General features: G+C 40.7%; 1 protein-coding gene and 1 long non-coding RNA gene across 3 annotated transcripts in view; one reads left to right on the top strand and one right to left on the bottom strand.

The window, feature by feature from the left end:
* LOC130358600 (uncharacterized) overlaps positions 1–24361 on the top strand; it is a 56387-nt gene that overhangs the window by 15476 nt on the left and 16550 nt on the right. Inside the window, exons 2-5 of one of the 2 annotated variants that reach the window (XR_008889583.1) lie at positions 9082–9127; positions 14579–14693; positions 18100–18171; positions 20346–20463. This is a non-coding gene — a long non-coding RNA (uncharacterized LOC130358600). The remainder of the gene's footprint in view (positions 1–9081; positions 9128–14578; positions 14694–18099; positions 18172–20345; positions 20464–24361) is intronic. The other variant, XR_008889584.1, reaches the window with a different exon arrangement.
* On the bottom strand, positions 15575–24249 carry ARL11 (ADP ribosylation factor like GTPase 11). The gene is made up of 2 exons (XM_056562062.1): positions 24113–24249; positions 15575–17388 (listed from the first exon to the last, which is right to left on the bottom strand). Exon 2 carries the CDS (start codon positions 17377–17379, stop codon positions 16837–16839), a length of 543 nt encoding a protein of 180 aa, XP_056418037.1. The 5' UTR covers positions 17380–17388; positions 24113–24249; the 3' UTR covers positions 15575–16836.

Genomic DNA, 24361 nt, shown 5'->3' with positions numbered 1-24361 from the left:
TAGGTAGAGTTTTCAGGTCATTGGCTACTAAATCATGAAATGTCTTGATTAAATGACCCTGTTTGTAGACTGGGTAGAATTTAGATTTGTTTTTTATGGCGGGATGTACGCCAGGCAGGTGATTTTTATATGCATCTGGGGTTTGTATAGAGGTATTATCCATTGTCTCTTTTAGACGATCTTGTATTTGGAAGTGTCTGTGTAGAGTCAATTTGCGGGTGAAATGATGCAGGTCCAGAAACAGGGTGAAATCATCTGGTTTATGGACTGGACAGAAGGACAATCCCTTGTTTAAGAGATTAGTCTCATATGTCGTCAGTGTATGATTGGATAAATTGAAAATCTTCATGCCTGTGTTGGTGGAGTCATCAGATTTATTAGATTTATTAGGGGTTATTGTAATTTTCTCTCTTTTCTTTCTTTTGTTGTTTCCTCCTCGTTTTCCCCGTCTGTGTTTTTTCTTTTTGTTTGTTTCTTCGGTGTGAAGAACTGTTCCATGGTTTTTTAATTGGCTTTGGGTTTTACAGTTGTCCCTAAAAAAAACCCTTGTGATGTTGAAGCCTCACATGGTTTTAGGAATGGGACCGATGCTACCATTCCTAGGCCTGAATTGTCTACAATGGTGATGTTTTCCACTAAGGTAAGAATAGTTGGTGTGTTTGCTAAACTGATATTGGGATCCGATCTTGAGGGGGTTAACTCGTGTGTAGTGAGGATCGACAGTTCATCTTCTAATGCTTTCTCTCTAGTTGGAGATGGTGAGAGTTGTAAAGCCAAAAGTGTACCAATTATTAATTATCAATTACCAACTATCAAATAGGCCGATACCAGCATTTTCTGCATACCCAATATATTTGACAATGACCAAAAAACGCACTATGACATCACAACAAGCGGTAATAAGTATATATAAATAAAAACCCTTTTCATAAACATGGTCATATCAGAATCTTCCAGCAAGCTATATCATAAAGATTACTATCATAATGTACATACTGCCCCACACGACAGGCACAATTTCATAGTATGCAGCAGCATAACTTATAGTGTAAAATAAATAAAATAACCCTTTCTACACACCAATACACCAGTAATTATCTGGTATCTTTATTTAGTATAATCGATATACCAATTCTGCCTCATGCAGAAACATAATCTACAGAATAATAAATTCACAATATTATATTGTATTATAATATAATAGTAAAGCATTTCCCAGCGTCCCGCAGTCTACAGACACTTTCAATAGTCCTCGAGCTAACTAAATTACAGTTTTCTACAAACACAAATGCAACTTACAAATCTTACTTACTAACACATCGGCAACATCCTTCAAGCTAAATACGACACACCCAGTAGCTCTCTCTGCATCCAATCACAAAGTTACACTCGGTACATTGTATACAAATAGTACATTCTATGAATGAATGCTCCCGTTCTCAGCCGGCACGTCACATCCGGCATCCAGGTGACGTACCACACCTGTCACAAACTCCCGCACTTTTTTAAGTATACACTGTATATAAAGACTGTCTGTACCCCTTTTGTCTATGACCTGATGAAGCAAGGGACCCCTTGCGAAACGCGTCATCTGAATAAAGCTTTTTAAAACTTTCAATTACTCCCGCACCTTCCTCCTTCTCCAACCCTCACCTGGGTCGGGAGTTGAAACATCCACGCATCCGGAGGCGCCCCAGAGAAGCATCACCATTTTCACCAGGACTGGGCAAGCACCTTGCCGAGGTTATCCAGCATCCACACGACGAATCACAAAACTAATAAGATGAAGAATTGCAAAATGAATTTGAAATCCCACATGAACTGGTTAACCCAATTATCCCCTATAGGCAATAGGAGATGTAGCAATTGTCCAGAATGTAAGCATAATATTTGCACTAATGCTGGAAGTTAAGGGGGTGTCTACTATACTGTAAAGGAACTAATCACATGCCACACCTCCTATGCCGTGTAGTTTATTCTATGTAGATTCTACATAGGAAAAACCATTAGACAGCTACGCATCAGAATTAATGAGCATTTACATTCCATTCAGACTGAATCCGGAGCTCTTCGGCTGATCGAGAACATAAGAGAAGTATATAAGGGAGACATCAGTAGCTTCAAATTTGGTGGTCTGGAAGTGGTTAAAACACAAAGAGCTGGTTATGACAAGAACAGCCTGTTATTGAGAGCCGAAACATATTGGATCATGTGCACTGATGCGCTTGGTCCTATCGGTTGAATGATTGGCTAGATATGTCACCACTTTTGTGAACCCTGCAATGTCAATCTGCTTTCTTACCGATTTGATGCTCCTTTGGTCCATGAGCTTAGTTTAGCTTTGCTTTTTATTTTTTGTGTCCCATCTCACTTCCCATCCTTGGCTTGATCACATGATGGTGGATTTTCTTTATCACGTGCACAGCGCTATGATGCATACGAGGCTGGAAGAAGCGCACACAGCTCAAAACCACCAGCAGTCGCCTCTGAGTGCCCTGCAGCAAGTCCAGAAGCAGGTTCGCCGATAACTCCATGTCGGAGAAGGAAGTCTGATGTTTAACGGTGAGTGTGGGTAACCGTTTTGGTTTGTACTAGAGAGAGTTCCTGAGACAATAGGTTCTGTCTGTGGAAAGTGTCCAGTAGATCCTTCGACTCAGCAACACGAGTTGGGCAAACTAGGATCTCTTTGTCCAGAAAGGTATAATGGCTATTTCTGAGGCATGATCCTGTCTCATCTTCATTATTACCCATGGTATCATTGAAGTTGGTGGGAATATGTATGCCAGGTTGAAGGTCCATGAGATGGACATTGCATCCACTACAAAGGGTTATCTCTGGATGCAGAGACCACTCCCCTGGAACTGTTAGGCTGCAACTCAGTCGATCTGCCAATACATTCCGTGTTCCCTTTATGTGGACAGCACATAAACTTGTTGCCCTGTTTCTGTCCACATCATGACCTTGCCTACTTCTATGAGTAGGGGTTCCGATCTGGTACCTCCCTGCTTGTTGATGTAGAATACAGATGCTATATTGTCGGTCTAGACTTTGAGCACATTATCAACCAGGAATGGAGGAAAATGGCAAAAGGCTTTGTATAATGCCCTCAGTTCTTTTAGGTTTGAGGTTAGAACTTGTTCTCTGGGACTCCAATTTCCACGAGCTGTCTTTTGAAGAATATGAGCTTCTCAACCGATAGCAAAGCCAAGCTAGGGAGTGACAAGTAGAGGGGGACAGAGATATACATTTGTCCAGAACTATCAAACGTCTGTTCCAGTTCTGTAGGACTTCCCTCTGAAGGGGTCTAAAGTCCCAAATGGTCCAAGGAACTATGTCTGCCACAGACAACAGTAGTCCTAGATACCGCATATGCTTCCTGAGAAACATGACAAGCAACTTGCAGAATCCTTTAGTGCTTGGCTATATGGTGCTTTGTGGCCTAAGGCAGAAACAGTTTCTTCTGAACGTAGTCAATGGTAAATCCTGAAGAGTTCTTTGTTGTGGCTGGTGTGAGATCTGACTTCTCTTCATTGACTATCCAGGCAACTTGGTCTAGCAGATTTAGAGTGATCCTGATATGTTGTAACAACAGATCTCTGGACTGTGTGAGAATCAGTGGTCCATGTATGGGATTATTCATACACCCTGGACTCTTAGGACCGTAACCACAGATGAAACCACCTTTGTGATAACAAATGGGGTGGTACTTATGCCAATGGGCAGTTTCAAAGCCAAAAACACTGGGAAATAAACTGCCCTTACTCTTTCTGAAGGGGGCAAGTTCCAAAGCTACAAGAGCTATAAGATCCTGAATAGCAGTCTCCAACATTTCTGGTTTTGAGATCCAGGGGATAGCAAGGTTAGGCATTTCTTGAGTGGAAGGCTTTTGAAAGAAAAAAGGGACGCAACCAAAGGGCCCATCTTCCTGCTGTAGAAAGCTCCATAGATCTTGAGGCAATTTGGCATGCTGAGAGAAAGCATCTAACATGTAGTCCATAGCCAGACTGACCTTCTTGAAATGAATGAGAAATTCATCTCTAGAGACTCGTTGGTTAAGCCACATCCTCATAGACTGAATTGGCACATGCTGCAGAAGAGTAAGATCTCTTCAGTGCTATCTCGATACGCCTTTCCATGGGGTCCTTTAGATTGATTAACCCACTCTTGAGACTTTAGAGATTGGATAGGAAGACTTAAATCTTTTGGCCAAAACCGGAACCTTCTGTGGATTCTTTTACCTTCATTTCATTAGGTCCCTGGTAACCTCTTTACATAGGATGCCCTTGGCCCTTTAGAAGTGAATGGAGCTTACCCTTGTTCTCCAGACAATCCCTCGGTTTGCACCAACTTTATAATTTTCATTTTTTTTCCATAGGTAATAAAGCCCCACTGTCATGAGATGACATCTAAAGAGATAGAAGAAATTCTATAAAAAGAGTATATGCACATATATCTAGTGTAAGCACTGTCCTGTATCACTACAGCTGCCTGCAAGCTCAGGATTGAATGGCCGCCATTTTGGTGCCAAAATGAAAGCCTTATACGACCATCAATAACCCCCCGCCCCTCTGTAAAGAAAAAGAAGTAACCAGAAACATTATTATTTTAAGCAAAAGAAAGGCTAAACCCACACAGAAAAACTTAATGTAAACAATAAATTAGGACTTTAATAACGGATACCCCATTATTGGTGCTAAGGAACAACAGGGAATTCTCAGGTTCTTATATTTTGTGCACAGTGTACAGCATTGACCACAGAAGGTCTGAACTATAAAGACAGTATTAATGTAATAGGAATAATGAAGAAATAGTGATCTTAGGAGCTGACACGCCACATATATAATTTATAGCATTTTCCTTATCTCTTATTGTGTTTTGTATGAAGTTAGTGGATTTATAGATGCTTGATCTTACGTGTTTATACTACACATACGGTATATAATGCACATAGATTAAATATATAAGCAAATGCCAAGTGTGTTTTAGCCATGCATGCATAGAACCATGCTCTGTGGCCAGCAGCTCAGGTCATGGTAAGTCCACCTGGGTAAGATATTACAGTATGTCTTGATGCATAGGTAAGTCAGCAAGGTCACCAGATGTTCATTGTGATTGTTTTCTGTGCAGAACATTCAGGATGCTACACTTCCGCATCCTGCTTCCTCTGGTGATCACATGTTAAATGTTGGTTGAATATGTGAATAAAAGCTATTGTCTGAGAGGACACGCATTAGTTCCCTGTTTATAAAACAAGATAACAGTAAACCTTACATATATAACTCTGCATTTGTAAAGTCTTCAGACCCTTTCACTTTTTTTTACATTTTGTTGTATTGTGGCCTTGTGCTAAAAAAATAATAATCATGTTTTCCTTCATCATTCTGCCCTCACTACTCCATAATGACAAAAGGAGAACAAAATGTTACAAATCTTTGCTAATTTATTTAAAAGGAAAGACGAAATATTGCATGAACATACAATCTCACATAAGTGACCCCACACATTTTTTAAAATATTTTATTATATCTTTTCATGTGACAACACTGGAGAAATGACCCTCTGCTACAATGTAAAGTAGTGAGTGCACAGTCTGTATAACAGTGTTTAATCAAGTTGAGTGAACTTATAGCTATTTGTTTTGCCACTAACCTGGGGGCTTGGCCATTGATGACTTTAGTCTGCATGATTTAGTTCAGCTTGTCAAGTGCTCCAGTTACCTGGAAATGGTGAATAAAGTCCTAGGAGACCTGCATGCAGTAATTTTTCCGTCACGATGTCCCGTCACTGTATAACGCCCGTAATGAATTACGGGCATATACGGGTGCAAACGGGCAGTTACAAAACCCCATAGGCTGCAATGCAATTTAGTCACGGCCGTCAGGGGTTTGTAACGGCCGGGTTTTGCAGCTGTAGTGACGGAACATGTGACGGAAGTTTGTAAACGGAAAAATTCATAGTGTGAAAGCAGCCTTAGTTATCTTTGTATAAGCACTGTTAGGGATTTTTTTCTGATAAAGTGCAGCACAGGTTAATATTAGAAATGAAGCAGAGGTATGTATACTTACATAAAAGTTTAAATCACCCCCCTTTTCTCATTTTTCAAATAATAAAATAAAAATAAAACCTAAACATGTGGTATTGCCGCATGTGTAAATGTCTGAACTATTAAAATATAATGTTAATTAAACCACACTGTCAAAGGCGCAAGCATAAAAAAGTCCAAAGTCCAGAAATGCGTATTTTTGGTCACTTCATATGCTAGAAAATTGTTTATAAAACGATCAAAAGGTGCCATCAAAATAAAAATGGTCCAGATAAAAACTTCAGATCATGGCGCAAAAAATGAGCCCTCATACATCTATATATACAGAAAAATAAAAAATAAAGTTATAGGGGTTGGAAGTGGACAATTTTAAACATACTAAAATAGGTGCATGTAGTTATAATTTTTTAAGTAGTAAAATAAAATAAAACTTACATAAATTGGGTATCCATGTAGCTGTATAGACCTACAGAATAAAAGTAAGGTGTCATTTGTACTGATAAGTGCACTTAGTAGAATCCTAAGCCCCCAAAATTTACAAAATAGCATTTTTTTTTTCAATTTTGCCCCACAAATATTTTTTTTTCTGGTTTCGCTGTAGATTTTGTATTGTAGTGATTGATCGTATTACAAAGTGAAATTGATGGTGTAAAAGACAAGCCCTCATATGCGTCTGTAGGTGGAAAATTTAAAGTGTTATGATTTTTAGAAGGTGAGGAGTAAAAAAACAAAAGTGCAAAAATGAAAAAATGGCCGAGAGGGGGAGGGGTTAAATCTACTATATAGCCTGATCATGTAGACATAGCAGATGGAGCTGGGAGGGATCTAAGAGCTAGTAGGAGGTGATCTGGTAGATGATAATATCATCCTGTAGTCTACAGGAAATGAGACTCAGAACTGACATCCTGATCTGACAAATTAAGCACTGGAAGCTTTAGAAAGATAGACTGGTGATCACATGACCAAGTTATTGTAACTGCTGCTTTTGGTCACATCACATCATTACAAAGTGCAATTGGTCACGCAAAAATAGTGCCCTCATATGCAGGTAGCCTTAGGAGCAGTTATTTTTTTTTTTTTTACTATTTTCTGCACATGTAATGTTTCCACCCCTAGACACCAAACATCATGGCCAAGTTAGAAATGTTTATTTCATATGAGTTCAGCCTTAGTGTGTGTACATATCTAACACTAAACATTTCGTATTTGCTTGAAAGGGCCCAAGATGAGGTTATAACATTGCATCATGTGCAATAAAGAACACAAGTTTTTATTTCATTGTGGAGTACTGAGGTGTTTTCAGTTATAGACAGTAATTGTGACATCATTGTGACGTATATAAATATATTTATAGCCATCTCCTGTATGTAGCATGAACATGAGCATTATTGTGTATTATAATTTGATGGTACTATATGATCACAGCTCATGTCTTCATATCACGTGACTACATTGGCTGCTGGTAGATGACTAATAGTAAGAGCTAGGACATTAAAATGAGTTGATGGACATAAAAATAGTAATATAAAAGCTCACAATATTACAGCTATGATTAACATGCCTTATTTTTACATGGTGTTTCCTATACATTGCTATGTCATTTTACCTAAGCACTGTGTTCCAAATTCATTGTAATCTTATGCTTCACAAAACCAGAAGACTGCGAAGAAAAGGAACATAAAAATCACCTGTGTGAAATTGGCACCCCATGTTCGCAAAATATGAATATAAATACACCATTCTTTTGTGCTGTGTTTATGCCGCAAAAATGAACATTTGTGCTGGTTTGGTTCCTGAGATATTGCGTGTTAGATTTTTATGAAGCCCTGCCCACTTTCCACCCCATGTTCTTAAATTTAAAAAACAAATACACCATTCGTTTGAGCTGCATTTGTGCTGGTTTGTGCTGCAAAAATTAATGTTTCTGCCGCTTTGGTTTCAACATATTGTGCATTAGATTTGCTGAAACCCCACCCACTTTCCACCCCATGCTCTTAAATTTTAAAAACAAATACATAATTTGTTTTTGCTGATTTGTGCCGCTTTGGTTTCCAAGATATTGCGTGTAAGACTTGCTGATACCCCATCTAGGCAAGGATTAATCCCTCAACGACCAAGGACGTATATTTACGTCCTTGGCCGGCTCCTGCGATATAATGCGGGGTCACGCGGTGACTCCGTGTCATATCGGGTCATTCCCGGCATGTATCTGAAGCCGCGACCCGGGTTTCATAGCTTGCGGCAGTGATCGCTGTGCCGCTCGCTATTAACCCTTTAGACACGGCGTTCAAAGTTGGTCAGAACAGTCACCTTCCAGGGTAGAGATCTCTAGAACAGGTATAGCGGGAGAACGCTCCGGCCGGTAGCGTCTCAACCAGCTTCCGTACTCGTGGCAAATAGCTTGGTGATGTGAGCGGCTAGTAGTGACGTCACTAAGGGGGCACAGAGAGTCCACAAAGTAATCGACGCGTTTCAAAAACACTCGGGTTTCCTTCGTCGGGATACACGATGTGGGTAAGTGGCCGATATTTATAGGAGGACTTCAGGTCCGCTTCCTCCTATAAATATCGGCCACTTACTCACATCGTGTATCCCGACGAAGGAAAGCCGAGTGTTTTCGAAACGCGTCGATATCTTTGTGGACTCTCTGTGCCCCCTTAGTGACGTCACTACTAGCTGCTCACATCACCGAGCTATTTGCCACGAGGACGGAAGCCGGTTGAGACGCTACCGGCCGGAGTGTTCTCCCGCTATACCTGTTCTAGAGATCTCTACCCTGGAAGGTGACCGTTCTGACCATCTACAGACTCCAGGTACTCAATCATATCAGGAAGCTATATCATATCTCTGTTAAGGAAGTGTAGATACCATTGCATTACATTGTGCAGCGCTGGAGCAACCCACTAACGGGACCACTGCCATATTATTCATTTAACATTTCCGGGTATCTAACTAGTATATATTATACCATTCACTTATTGCACCATTTCATTATCATTTTCCTCTATTCATTTTTTCAAACCTCATCCATATTTCAGAAACCTGTACTTTGGTCCATTAAGATGAAGCACTACTAATCCTAAGGTAGGACATTACCTCTGTTTTTTTATCTATTGTCATTCTTCTCAGCTATTTCCCAGCACATGCTCCTATTATATTTAGATTTGTAAATTACTTCTATTAAAAAATCTTAATCCTTTCAGTACTTATGAGCTGATGAAGTTGAGTTGTTCTTTTCTGTCTAAGTGCTCTCTGATGACACGTGTCTCGGGAACCGCCCAGTTTAGAAGCAAATCCCCATAGCAAACCTATTCTACTCTGTGCAGTTCCCGAGACAAGCATAGATGTCATCAGAGAGCACTGTTGCCAGACAGAAAACAACAACTCAACTTCAGCAGCTGATAATTATTGAAATGATTAAGATTTTTTAATAGAAGTAATTTACAAATCTGTTTAACTTTCTGGAGCCAGTTGATATAAAAAATAAGTTTTTTTTCCTGGAATACCCCTTTAACATCCGACAGATGCTTGACAAATTTCCGCTAAAGTTGGACTTGAAAATGAAAAATTAGATTTTTTTACTAAAATGCTGGTGTTACCCCAAATTTTTCATTTTCACAAGGGGTAATTGGAGAAAAAGCCTCCCATAATTTGTAACCCCATTTCCTCTGAGTATGGAAATACCCCATATGTGGATGTAAAGTGCTCTGCGGGCGAGCTACAATGCTCAGAAGAGAAGGAGCGACATTGGGCTTTTGGTGAGAGAATTTGGTTGGAATAGAAGTGGGAGGCCATGAACAGTGGACCCCCCCCCCCCCCACATGTGACCCCATTTTGGAAACTACACCCCTCACAGAATTTAATAAGGGGTGCAGTGAGCATTTACACCCCTTTGGCGTTTGACAGATGTTTGGAGCAGTGGGCTGTGCAAATGAAAAATTAAATTTTTCATTTTTACGGGTAATAAGGGGTAATGTCTGTCAGACACCAGTGGGGTGTAAATGCTCACTTTACCCCTTATTACATTATGTGAGGGTTTTAGTTTCCAAAATGGGGTCACATGTGGGGGGGGTTCCACTGTTCTGGCACTATGGGGGGGGGGGGGCTTTGTAAACACACATGGCCTTCAATTTCAGACACATTCTCTCTCCAAAAGCCAAATGGCGCTCCTTCTCTTCTGAGCATTGTAGTTCGCCCGCAGAGCACTTTACATCCACATATCGGGTATGTTCTTACTTAGAAATTGAGCTTAAAATTTTTGGGGGCTTTTTTCCTATTCTCCCTTGTGAAAATGAAAAATGTAGGGTAACACCAGCATTTTAGTGAAATTTTTTTTTTTTCATTTTCACATCTAACTTTAACGAAAATCCGTTAAACACCTGTGGGGTGTTAAGGCTCAATATACTCCTTTTTACATTCCGTGAGGGGTGTAGTTTCGAAAATGGGGTCACATCCGGGTATTTATTGTTTTGTGTTTATGTCAGAACCGCTGTAAAATCAGCCACCCCTGTGCAAATCACCAATTTAGACCTCAAATGTACATGGCACGGTCTCACTCCTGAGCCTTGTTGTGTGCCCGCAGAGCACTTTACGCCCACATATGGGGTAGTTCTGTACTGAAATTGCGATACAAATGTTGGGGGTCTTTTTTTCCTTTTACCGCTTGTGAAAATTAAAAGTATGGGGCAACACCAGCATGTTAGTGTAAAAATGAAAATTTTTTACACTATCATGCTGGTGTGGACCCCAACTTTACCTTTTCATAAGGGGTAAAAGGTGAAAAAGCCCCCCAAAATTTGTAATGCAATTTCTCCCAAGTACGGAGATACCCCATATGTGGCCCTAAACTGTTTCCTTGAAATACAACAGGGCTCCAAAGCAAGAGAGCGCCATGCGCATTTGAGGCCTAAATTGGGGATTTGAACCCGCCACAAAAATACCCTAAGGCAGTGTTTCCCAAATGGGGTGTCTCCAGCTGTTGCAAAACTCCCAGCATGCCTTGACAGTCAGTGGCTGTCCGGCAATACTGGGAGTTGTTGTTTTTCAACAGCTGGAGGCTCCGTTTTGGAAACAGTGCCGTACAAGACATTTTTTTTTATTGGAGGGGGGGGGGGACTGTGTAGGGGTATGTGTATATGTAGTGTTTTACTTTTTATTTTGCGTAAGTGAAGTGTAGTGTTTTTAGGATACATTCACACGGGCGGGTTTACAGTGAGTCTCTCGCTGGGAGTTTGAGCTGCGACGGAAAATTTGCTGCATCTCAAACTTGGAGCATAAAACTCTCTGTAAACCCGCCCATGTGAATGTACCCTGTACATTGGTTCCTATGGGCAACTGGTGAACTTTTCCTCGGCACAGGTTTTATGCTGAAGAAAATGTATCTTCCCCAATGTTCACTTCATTTCCTGAACGTATACTGTGCGGTCTCTAAAGCACAGCACAACACACTTTTGAGCCCCATACAGACACAGTATACATTTGGGAAATTAAATAGAAGTGTATGATGGCTTCTAATAAAGGGGATAATAGAAAATAGGAACGTTTAACAGTTTAAAGGAAAATGGTCACCTGTTCACTGGCACTATAACCTGATACACCGCGCTGGTCACGTGAGCTCTCGTACCTACTGAGCGCTCACGTGACTGGTGCTTATGAATATTTAAATCTAGAGGACGGGCCCGCCTCAAAATGCAAGTCAGCGCTGGAAGAGGGGGACCTTTGGAGGATCGGGCTCTGGACTGCAGGTAGGTTCAGCAGTCCGAGACCCTGCATCGGTCTCCTGTGACCATTTTCCTTTAAAACAAATGCCCATCTATTTGCTGCTATTTAATGGATACAGGACCCACATTGGGAATGGGACTGAACATAACCATAGTTAGAATACATTCAATCTATTAAAGTTATTGGGCCCATTAGGAAGACAAGCGAGAGAAAGGGGAACATTTATTGTAAAAACATATACCAGGCCTTAGTGACAGTCAACCCGAAGAGTTTTGAGTATTCCAAGAAGGTGCTGACCGCAGAATGAGCTCCTCACTTGGTCTGATTGAAAGACTCTCTCCTCATCCCAACACTGGTTCTTAAAGGAAAACTGTCAGCAAGTTTACCCACACTAAACCCAATATGCTGGGTTATAGTGTGGGTGAAAAGGAGTTCATACAGGGGTCCCTTTCTTTTATTTGGCCCATCAGCCACCGAGTTATGCCCCTTTAAAGTACCCCCTCTGGCCATTTGCACTGAAGTTTCTATGCCCGCCCCCTTATTTGAATATTAATTTTCTTCAACTACACGTCCTAGTGACATGGAGTAACACATCCCCGGGGCGCAGTGCTCTGTTTTCAGAGCGCATACGCATAAAGATTTTACCCAGCTCTCACATCCTGATGACGTGAGAGCTCTGCGTACTGCTTTGGGCAGTGCCACTGTGCATGCGCCGGACCCTCGCTACACCCGGGTCAGTCGTGAGGCTTCAGTATCGACGTACACACAGCATCATGCTCATGCGCTTTGCACACAGAGCGCTGCACTCAGGGGATATGTGACTCCACGTCACTAGGACGTGTAGTTGAAGATAATGAATATTCAAATAAGGGGTCGGGCATAGAAACTTCAGTGCAGATGGCCAGCGGGGGTCCCACCTTGAAAGCGTCCCCATAGACGGCAAAGCATTTCTGGGTTGATCTTTTGGGAGATCTGCTCAGAAATGCATTGACATCTATGGGGACGGCAATGCAGTCCGCACAGTCCTAGTGCCGCCAGCTTGATCTCCAGCAGAAATTCCACAGTGTGAACCCAGCCTAAGGGTCTATTTACACTGCAGAATTTCCGCTTGCAGAATTCCGCCTTAAATTAAAGCGCATAGACTTCTATGATATTCTGCACTCCCATTCACACTTCTGAATTTCAGCAAGCGGAAATTCAGAAGTGTGAATGGGAGTGCAGAATCCCAAGTCTATGGGCTTTAATTTGAGGCTGAATTGAAGTGGGAATTCTGCTGTGTGAATAGACCCTAAGGCCGGGTTCACACTACAGAATTTCCGGCACGGGATTTAGCAGAAACCCAATGCTGGGTTTACATGGGATTCCGCTGCACATTGCACACTGCAGAGTTTTTGAGGCGGACTTTCCGCCCAGAAAATCAAAATTTCGAAAGCTTCCGCCAAAACATTGAACCTGTTCAATGTTCTGGTGGACTTCCGCTGCACAGACATTGCCATCTATAGGAACGGCAATGTCTGCGCGGTCCTAGCGCCAACTGATTCCGTCTGGAGCTTTACAAGTGTGAACCCAGCCTAAGAGGGCCCCATCAACCTTGTGCTACTGGTGTTGTTGTGTGAAGCAAATTAACCTTAAGGTCTACTTACCCACCGTAGCCTGGATGTGACTGCTACCCCTGCACCTGCTATATCTACAGCCCTGGCATAGAGAGAACTAGGTAAATGGCTATAATGACAACAGGAGTTCTTGAGCAGAAAATAATCCTTATCAGGAAATTCCATTGTCCGCATTGGCATGTAGGAAAGAAAAAACGACCATCTCTGGCGCTGGTCTACTGAAGATGATAGGACTAGGACATCTGGTATTCTTATTTTAAAAGGGTTTATTACATACCTCAGTGCGTTGCCTGCAACAACCAGACATCTGATATATGTTTGATACCACATAGGATAATTCCTAATTCTCTTGTTTTTACTTTTTTGTTTTTATTTTGTATGCACCAAACTTCTCATACGCATTACCTGCGCACTTGCAGATGCTGTTCATGAATCCCATAATGAACGTAACCTTTTATTTCAACATTCTGAGTGCATTTAAACCTGGCTGTTCACACTGTTATTATACACCTTGCCTGACAAAAGGTCCGGTACGGACCAGAAACGCGTTGCTTGTGTAACTATGTAATAAACACTTTTAAAATAAGAATACCAGATGTCCTAGTCCTATCATCTTCAGTAGACCAGCGCCAGAGATTGTTTTTCTTTCCTACATGCTACTTACCACTGGGAGAACAAGCCTGATTCCAGAAGACCATGGCTGCAGGTCTGGATATTGTGTAAAGCGTACTGAGGTGTTGTGCTCTTAGCGCAACTCTACTTGGTGAGTAACACTCTAAACCACCACTAGTACCCTCCACATGAACGTACTTCACTAGGGGCGCAATTCCCCTTCTTTTTTTCTGTTTTCTTTCCCTGATTGTCCTCATTGGGGCTTTGATTCCACAAGGCATGGATCTGCCTCAAATTACTTGTGCGCCATAGTTTTTGCATGGAGAAGTAGAGGAAAGTCTGAATGAATGAATGACAGAATCAATGAATGAATGACAGAATGTAATTATACAGAGATAGAGGACATGGTTTAATCTTTTTTCAGAGGTGCAAAATTAACAGCAACATTATGACATAAAAACTCACACACATTTACATAAATATAAAATACAGTTTATTAAAACATAGTGAAATTATGCAGGCTCATGATATGTGTTGGTACAAACATTTTTATGTGCTTTTAAATTTGCCTGTTCTTCCCTATTCTTAGGTTCCACAATATAATCTTTATGCCTAGAAAACAAATAAAACCAGCCATGCACATGTTAATTGTGTAGCCCAAAAATCTATTGACCAGCCGTTGCAACCTTGGCCCCTGAAATTAGGTAGGAGTAGAATGATGATGCAACTACCCCATAAGAAATCTGAATAAAAGCTGTAATTTACAAGGTTCGTTTTGGCAACTTAGTAAAATCACTACTGTATAAACATCTTAGTATATTTATTTCAGCGATCAACAACTGGAGCACAGGGGACAGTATGTGTCATTGGGTGCTCCCCTTTGGCCCCAGGTGCTCTTTTTCCATTTTTTGTATTTTGGAACTTTCTTTTTCCCATAGGTTGGAAAAGATACAGTGTATACAATACAATGAATTAAATAAATTATCACATTATCAATATAATATAACTATCAATATGCCATAAACTCCCCCCCACCCCCCCAAATATGTCAGATAAATTGGATGCTCCCTTGCAGGAAACAAGGGTCCTGGCTACCTTGTTGGCAGTAGAGGATTCTGCATATGCAAATTCAACCTACCTTGTAGTCAATTAAAGGGGTACTCTGGTGGAAAACTTTTTTTTTTTTTTTTTTAAATCAACTGGTGCCAGAAAGTTAAACAGATTTGTTAATTACTTCTATTAAAAAATCTTAATCCTTCCAGTACTTTTTAGGGGCTGTATACTACAGAGGAAATGCTTTTCATTTTGAATTTCTCTTCTGTCACGACTACAGTGCTCTCTGCTGACTTCTGCTTTCCATTTTAGGAACTGTCCAGAGCAGCATATGTTTGCTATGGGGATTTTCTCCTGCTCTGGACAGTTCCTAAAATGGACAGCAGAGGTCAGCAGAGAGCACTGTGGTCGTGACAGAAGAGAAATCTAAAAAGAAAAGCATTTCCTCTGTAGTATACAGCCGCTAATAAGTACTGGAAGGATTAAGATTTTTTAATAGAAGTAATTTACAAATCTGTTTAACTTTCTGGCATCAGTTGATTTAAAAAAAAAAAAAGTTTTCCACCGGAGTACCCCTTTAAGCATTTGGAAATAAGGGTAGGTTCACACTGTGAATGAGCCTTTCCGAGGCACGTTTACATTGCTAACCTGTGAAAATGGGATGACTATGTATACATGGACAGGCATGAGCCCCAACAACTTCAATGGCCTGAATGTAGTCAGCTAGTGACTACACTCGGGTCATTTCTGAGCATACACATGGATTGCTGCACTTTTAAGTCCAAGACAAAACACGTGCATGTTCAGAAAATTACCTGAATGTAGTCTCTAGCTGACTACGTTCAAGTCAGTGAATTAAGAAGGGTACATTACCGTCCATGTTTATATACTTGATATCACATTTTGACAGGTTGCCAACATATTTGTGCCTTGGAGTGCCTTGTGGAGTGAACAAGCCCTATTCAAAGTATAGGGGATAAGATGTCTAATCGTGGGGGTCCCGCCATTGAGGACTCCAACGGTCTCCGCTTCGGCACCCCTGTCATTCGATGCACAGAGCAAACTCCGCTCCATACCCAATGACTGGCGAACACAGGTATCACGCCCCCTCCATTCATGTTTATGGGAGGAGGCATGACGGCTATGTACTAGCTGGCATGTCCCTTCCCATAGACATGAATAGAGGGGGCGGAGCATGACATCACGAACGCGGAAGCTCCAAGCTTCTGTGTTCTGGCCGCCGCCCCTGCCGGCCTGGATGTCGCGGGGGTCCTTTGGATAGAGGATAAGAAGTTTTCAGTGGAGTACCCCTTTAAGGACGTTCACTCAGTTGTCCTTGTATTCCCCAGAGTGACCACATACGTAAAGCATACTCTTTGCTGCAAATTGGCTAAACAGACACTGGACCTAGTGTAGAGTCAAATGTTAAGTGTGAAGCCCTCATGATGCGCTAGGTTGACCACCTCTTATCTGTATAGTTGCACTCAAAGCAATGACATACAGATGTAAATAAATAAACATAAATGCATTCATCTTTTAATAAGATATTTAAATAATTAAATCCTGAATAAATGAAACAATCTAACCTGTAAACAATATACAGTGAAACCAAAATTGCATAGAAAATGATTCTTTCAAACAATAAAGCCAGTGTACATAGTATATGATGGAATTTGATACAAAACATCGTGTCTGCATAAAGAGGTGGTCTTCTCAAAGAGGTGGACTATTGGAGCGGTTTCACTGCAGTTCATTTTGAATTTAGATCAAGGACCAAAAATTGAAAACATGAAATTATGGGTCTCGTGCCTTCTTTAGTAGACGCAACACTGAATGCACCATCTCGGACAATCCTTCCCCAGTGTATGCGCTGCATGCTTGTATTTCCCACGCTCTATCATCGTAATTTTCTAGTTTTAGAATATTCACAAGTTCCTTGGTGGACAGAGCCTGAGGTAAATCCTGTTTGTTGGCCAAAATCAGGAAAGGAACTCCGGTCATATTTTCATTGTTCAATATGGTCAACAGCTCGGCCGTAGCCTCCTGTATCTTGAATTTATCACTACTGTCTACCACAAAGATGAGGATGTCCGTATCTTCTAGGTACTCTTTCCAGTTTGAGCGCAGTTTGTCTTGACCTCCAACGTCCCACACGGTTATAAAGACATTCCTGGCAATTTCTAGGGATTCCACGTTAAATCCAACAGTGGGAAAGGTCTCTACGGTTTGATTCATTTTAAGTTTATAAAGAATGGTGGATTTTCCAGAAAAGTCAAGACCCAACATTACCACCCGGGATTGCTTCTTGTGCACGGGTTTAGAATTTTGTGCTCCCATGTTGAGGTTCTGAAACAAAGCAAAAATTCATAAAATGATCTAGGTGAAAATAATCGTACATGGTACCTGTCATTAGTAATAACAAAATTATATGTTATAGATAAGCCTGTTTGAATTGCTTTTCTAATTTGCTTCTTAATACAATTTTGTAACTTTATGTGTTAAATTAACCTCTAAAAGTTTAGCCACCAAGGGTCCTCTTTCTGGTCCTGTTCATGACAGGTACTCTTTAAAGGAAAAAAGACAACCTCTTTTTGTATACCCTATCACGGCAAATTGATATCTTTGAAGAAGGTCATTTTTCAAGTAATTTCTGTTGTGTCTTTTTTTGGCAGACATGCACATTATCAGATTCTCTCAAGATGTGTGATAAATAATGCGCCAAGTCCACCAAGACTAACAAAATGACTTCAAAATGAATTTCCTTTCTGTCTGACACAGTGCTCTCTGCTGACACCTCTGTCCATTTTAGGAACTGTCCGGAGCAGGAGAGGTATGCTATGGGGATTTGCTCCTACTCTGGACAGTCCCTGACATGGACAGAGGTGTCAGTAGAGAGCACTGTGGTCAGACAGGAAAAAAAATTCCAAAAGAAAAGAACTTCTTCTGTAATATACAGCAGCTGATAAGTACTGGAAGGATTAAGATTTTTAAATAGAAGTAATTTACAAATCTGTTTAACTTTCTGGCACCAGTTGATTTAAAAAACATGTTTTCCAGGAGAGTACCCCTTTAATGACCACTGCATGTAAAGAGGCCTGCAAAGATAAGTATTCAGAAATTACTTATATTGTAAGCTAAAAAAAAAAAATACGCAAACAAAACCAATATTGCTAAAAAAAACAAAAAACAAAAAAAAAAAACAATACAAAAGCATGCAAAATAGACCACAATTGAGTAAAAATAGATTCATAAATCTCTCTCTTGGATTTTAGATGCACTGGGGCACAATGGTTGTATAGGTGGACTTATCATTGAAAAACAACATTAGGCTCCTTTCACACCACTGTATAGCATCCGCCATACATAGCCTTCCATGTTAAAATAAAAAAGTATACCGTACGCTTTTTTCTATTTTTTTTTTTTTTACTGGATCCTGCTCTATGTCATAATGCGGCAGTCTGTGATATTCCCGAACAAACCCGAAAAAAACCCACCGGGATGTAGGCCAAATCCACACTTTACTAACCTCCGTCGGGTGATTGGGGTTTATAGATCAGTTTGCTATATTTGCCAGAAGATTTTCTGAAGCATACAGCAAAATGACTCAAACGTCGTGTGAAAAGAGCCGTACTATGGTCGATGACTAGTAGCTCAAAGGGTTAATTAAAATGAAGTATGTGCCAATCCCTTGTAGGCAGAGTGGGATGATGGCAATTCTCTTTATCAGTTTGGAGTCTTTCCAGGTGTAGCCTAGCACTTCCTAGCACTTCACTTCTAGGTTTTCATCATCAAACAGCAGTATCATGAGTCACGGCCACCGCAGGACTGTGCACACCTGCAGAATAGTGGAGAGTTTTGTTACTGAGATCGAGGCATTATGTATGTGGGGTGTGGGTGAAATTAGGTTGTAAAGCAGCTTTCAACTGAGTAATATTTAACTTTATCACGTATCACTTTATTGTGACTGACTAACTTGTAAACTTGCTTTGCCCATGTTGCTATTCGATGCCATATTTGATATGACCCGTTGAAATATAAGGTCTCCTGTGTTTGCCCTTTTGCCCCAGCACTGCCTGAACAGGTGTTGTCGTTTTCTCAGTATATCTATTGTATGTACCGTATTTTTCGCCCTATAGGACGCACCGGCGTATAAGACGCACCCAATTTATAGGTGCAAAATCTAAAAAAATAAAGATTTTGAACCCAATAGTGGTCTTCAACCTGCGGACCTCCAGATGTTGCAAAACGACAACTCCCAGCATGCCCGGACAGCCGTTGGCTGTCCGGGCACGCTGGAAGTTGTAGTTTTGCAACATCTGGAGGTCCGCAGATTGAAGACCACTGCATAGGAGGTAATACTCACGTGTCCCCGCCGCTCCGGACCCGTCACCGCTGCCCTGGATGTCGCTCCATCGCTGTCGCCGTGTCCCCGTTGCTCCGGAACGTCTCTGCTGCCGGCCGGGTATCCTCGCTCTCCGTCGCCGCCATCACGTCGTTAGGCACGCCGACGCACGTACGCGACAACGTGACGACGAGGAAGGAGAGCGCCGGCCATACAGGGGATCCCTGAACGGAGAAGACACCGAGGAGGCAGGTAAGGTCCCTCCCAGTGTCCTGTAAGCACTAACCCGGCTATTCAGTCGGGCTGTTAGGGACCGCCGCGGTGAAATCGCGGCGGTCCCGAACAGCCCGACTGAACAGCCTGGTTAGTGTCACTTTCCCTTCAGACGCGGCGGTCAGCTTTGATCGCCGCGTCTGAAGGGTTAATACAGGGCATCACCACGATCGGTGATGTCCTGTATTAGCCGCAGGGACCGCCGCAATAGGGGTGTATTCGCCGTATAAGACGCACCGACTTTTTCCCCCCAGTTTTGGGGAAGAAAAAGTGCGTCTTATACGGCGAAAAAAACGGTATATTCTGACATGTTTCCCACGTGATCTGGGTTTCGGGATCCAGATCTGACCTTCATGTAGTCTGTATTTTCCCTTTGTTCATTCGGCTTCTCTCCAGGTACTCTGGCTTCCCTCATACTCCATAGACATCCTCACAGGTTTATTTGGGATTTGGATTCTGGGCCCCAATAGGGACAGGGAATGAAATGAGCTATGACAGTGCTCTGGAATATGTTGGCCCTATAGATATAAGTAAAATGATCAACTATGATCAATGTGTAATGGCACATGCAGTGTTTTTGCCACCATGCATGTCTCTTTATATATCACCGATCTATATAACCGATCATTACTGTTGTATTCTGTAGCTGTGCGATTTCTATCCAATCTGACCTCTCTTCTTATTCTAGGGCATGTGAACATTGTGCAGCGCTGTGCCGTAGCTCTCTCTGAGCCATCGGCAATGCTGGGTGGGGTCCCTGAAGCTCCCATTGTCTTAATTAGGAGCATCAACATGTAAATGTCACGGTATGTGCACTAATTGTATTCATTTATTGTGTGCTGCTCTCTAGCCTGCGCTGTGTTGCAGTACATTGTATGTGTGTTTATGACGATTGCTAATAAATGCTACATAGCAGGTGAGCTCCACCGGGGACTCACCAAAAATGGTGGACATCAGTGATCACGCTTATGTCCACCAATAACCCTAAAGATGCCATGATCAATCCTGATTGTGGAATCTATAGTAAAACTGAGGTTTCTGTGGGTTTATCACACCCCGAGGTGCAATTGCGGGGGTCTGATAAGCTCAAATGGCTGTGGGAGGTCTCTTACCTCCCTCCGGCGTTTAGGATGGCAGAGCTTCTTGTGCAGCCTGGAGAGTCAGGTTGTACAAGAATATGGTCAATAGTACTCATCAATGTTATAACAATCTAATGATTGCTGTTAGTAGTGAAAAATAAATATCAAGCAAATGTTTTAAAATATATAACAGCCCCCCCCCCCCCCAATAAAATATAAATCACACCCTTTTCCCATTAAAAAACGTAATTTTTAAAAATAAAAATTAGAAACACCTCATATCTGGTATCGCCACATGCGTAAATGTTCGATCTATTTAAATATAAGGTTTATTATGCCGCACAGTGAACAGTGTAAATGTAAAAAAGAACCAAACACCAGAATTGCTGATTTTTGGCGATCAAAAAGTTATCAAAACAAAAATGGTACTGATGAAAACTACAGATCACAGCACAAAAATTAGCCCTCATACAGCCCCTTATAGGAAAAATGAGAAAGTTATAGGAGTCAGAATAGGGCAGTTTTAAACATACGTATTTTGTTAAAAAAGTTCATTTAAAAAAAAAAAAGTAGTACAATAATAGTAAAGCATATGAACGTGAGTATCTTTTTAATCGTATTGACCCAAAGAATAGAGACAACAAGGTAATGCTACTGTAAAAGGGTACTGCGTAAAAAAAACAAAACCCCAAATTAGCTAAATTGCAGTTTTCTTTTTAATTTCCCCACACTGTACATTTTATGGTAAAATGAAAAGTGTCATTCCAAAGTACAATTGGTTGCGCAAAAAACACCTCATATGTGTCTGTAGATGGGAAAAAAAGTTATGTCTCATAGAAGACGAGAAGGAAAAAACAAAAATGCAAAAATGAAATTGTCTGTGTCCTTAAAGGGGTACTCCGGTGGAAATTTTTTTTTTTTTTTTTTAAATCAACTGGTGCAAGAAAGTTAAACAGATTTGTAAATTACTTCTATTAAAAAATCTTATTCCTACCAGTACTTATTAGCTGCTGAATACTACAGAGGAAATTATTTTCTTTTTGGAACACAGTGTTCTCTGCTGACATCTCTGTCCATTTTAGGAACTGTCCAGAGCAGCATATGTTTTCTATGGGGATTTTCTCCTACTCTGGACAGTTCTTAAAATGGACAGAGATATCAGCAGAGAGCACTGTGCTTGTGATGTCAGCAGAGAGCTCTGGGTTCCAAAAAGAATAGAATTTCCTCTGTAGTATTCAGCAGCTAATAAGTACTGGAAGGAATAAGATTTATAGAAGTAATTTACAAATCGGTTTAACTTTCTGGCACCAGTTGATAAAAAAAAAAAATGAATAAGTTTTCCACCAGAGTACCCCTTTAAGGCCAAATTGGTTTGTGTCCTTCAAAATGGTTTCTCTGCAAAAAAAACAAAAAACAAACCACGGTTATAAGCCATGTGAGAGTATCCTGTTAATGTGCTGTTTACTGGTTTATCACAGTGGTTCTTGTTTAGTTCCTCAGGGCACCTAGGTGTATATTGTGAGTAAAAACACTACAGTAATGCCTCCACTCCCATCTAATTTTTCTTCTCGCATGTCAAAAATCAATCACAAAGTGTTATGTATGGTTCAGAGTAAAGAGCCATTGGACTGGATTAAGAAGAAAAGCTCTGGAGTATGCCCGTGGTGGCTCAGAGGTTAACACTAATACGTTGCAGTGCGCTGGTCCTAGGTTTGCATCTGGCATAGGACAACATCTTTAGGCTTAGTATGTTCTCCTTGTGTTTAAGGGGGTTTCCTTCTACTCACAATAAACAATCTGATTGGTTAATTTAAAGTTTAACTCTTAGCCTCAATAACACCTAATCCTTAAAGGCTCCACTAGTGAGACAGACTGTGAACAGTGTATTAGCACTAAATCCTTCTAAAGGTATTCATACACATGGTTTGGCCCAACAGCTATCTTTCCCGATCCCTTCATACACATAAACGTTCGGCTTGGCCAAACATTCATGTATATGGAGAGACTGAGGCTGGGTTCACACTACGTTTTTGCCATACTGTTTTCAATCCGTTTTTCTAAAGAAAACCGTATGGCAAAAAAAAGGATGGAACAGTATGGAAAAAAGTAAACCGTATGCGTTTTTAAACAGTATACTGTTTTTAAAAGTGCATACAGTTCCGTCAGTTTTTATAAAAAAAAAAAACATACGTTTTTGAAAATTCTGTCCATTTTTAATGGGAGGGGTCTTGGATGCGGACTTTAGGATTCAAATGCGCATGTGCAAAGTAAAAACGTATACGTTTTTTACCGTATGGAACCGTATACATGTGCGTTTCCCATTGACGTCCATATTAAAAAGAACGTATGCGGTTGCAGTACGGTTTTTAAACCGGAGACAAAATTGTGGTCAACCACGGTTTTGACTCCGGTTTAAAAACCGTACTGCAACCGCATACGTTTTTTTTAAACATGGACATCAATGGGAAACGCACATGTATACAGTTCCATACGGGAAAAACGTATACGTTTTTACTTTGCACATGCGCATTTGAATCCTAAAGTCCCCACCCAAGACCCCTCCCATTAAAAATGGACAACATTTTCAAAAACGTATGTTTTTTTTTTTTTTTTTTTTATAAAAACTGACAGAACTGTATGTACTTTTAAAAACAGTATACTGTTTAAAAACGCATACGGTTTACTTTTTTCCATACTGTTCCATCCATTTTTTTGCCATACGGTTTTCTCTAGAAAAACGGATTGAAAACAGTATGGCAAAAACGTAGTGTGAACCCAGCCTGACAGACTTCTCTGGCAGCAGCATATTTCTTAGAGAGTTTAAACCCAACAAGCCCCATCCTTCTCTCTCCTGACATCACGTGTCAAAGGAGAACAGGAGGCACTGAGTAAGACTACACTAACTAAAAGCAATTTACTACAGTAGACAGCACATTAGTGAATAAAAAGAACAAATATAAACCGCACAACCTCAGATAAAAACAAAGTAGTAAGTAGGGTGATACAAATGAGCAGTGAGGTTTTTATGATGATTGTATAGAACTGTACAATGATAGTCCATTCACTACTGACAACCTAACACACAGAAATAAGCAACCACAATTATAGTCAGTTACTAACATTAAGCAAATATAACTAGATTGAATTCAAATTACACAAAACAAAAATCATTCAACTTCTATAAATCTATGATAAAAGTTACATAAGTCATAATAATTAAATAAATAGGTATATAAAACCCAGTATACAGTTAGGACAAACCAACAAGCATGGTCCTAGAAGTTCAGATTAAGGGTTAAAGTTTTATACTGCTTGACGTCTATCTCCTTAATAAATAACACTAGAGACCATTAACATACTATAGATAATATCTTACTGTAATTCCGGTGTCTGGCTCTTTACTGGTATCAGAGGAACATCTTGCGTCTTCTCATTATTCCTTTCAGTCGGACTCCAGAAATGAGAATTTGTATTTCATCACAAAGCAGAAGTTCTCCAACTGTAGGATAAGGCACTAGACTCCGGAACTAAGTTCTCCTCCTCATCCAATAAAAACTTGTGGTGACTATGAGATTTGCATATTGTGTCATAGGCATTAGACTCGTGTGTCACACTTCTCCAAACA

Source organism: Hyla sarda, chromosome 2, assembly GCF_029499605.1.
Source record: "Hyla sarda isolate aHylSar1 chromosome 2, aHylSar1.hap1, whole genome shotgun sequence".
Lineage (NCBI taxonomy): Eukaryota > Metazoa > Chordata > Amphibia > Anura > Hylidae > Hyla > Hyla sarda.
Note: the sequence above shows the minus strand (reverse complement) of the source record. Positions and strands in the feature narration are given on the sequence as shown.

What these genes read in the sequence shown, in the direction of transcription:
- ARL11 (XM_056562062.1), bottom strand. Translation starts at nt 17,379, where the DNA reads ATGGGAGCACAAAATTCTAAACCCGTGCACAAGAAGCAATCCCGGGTG.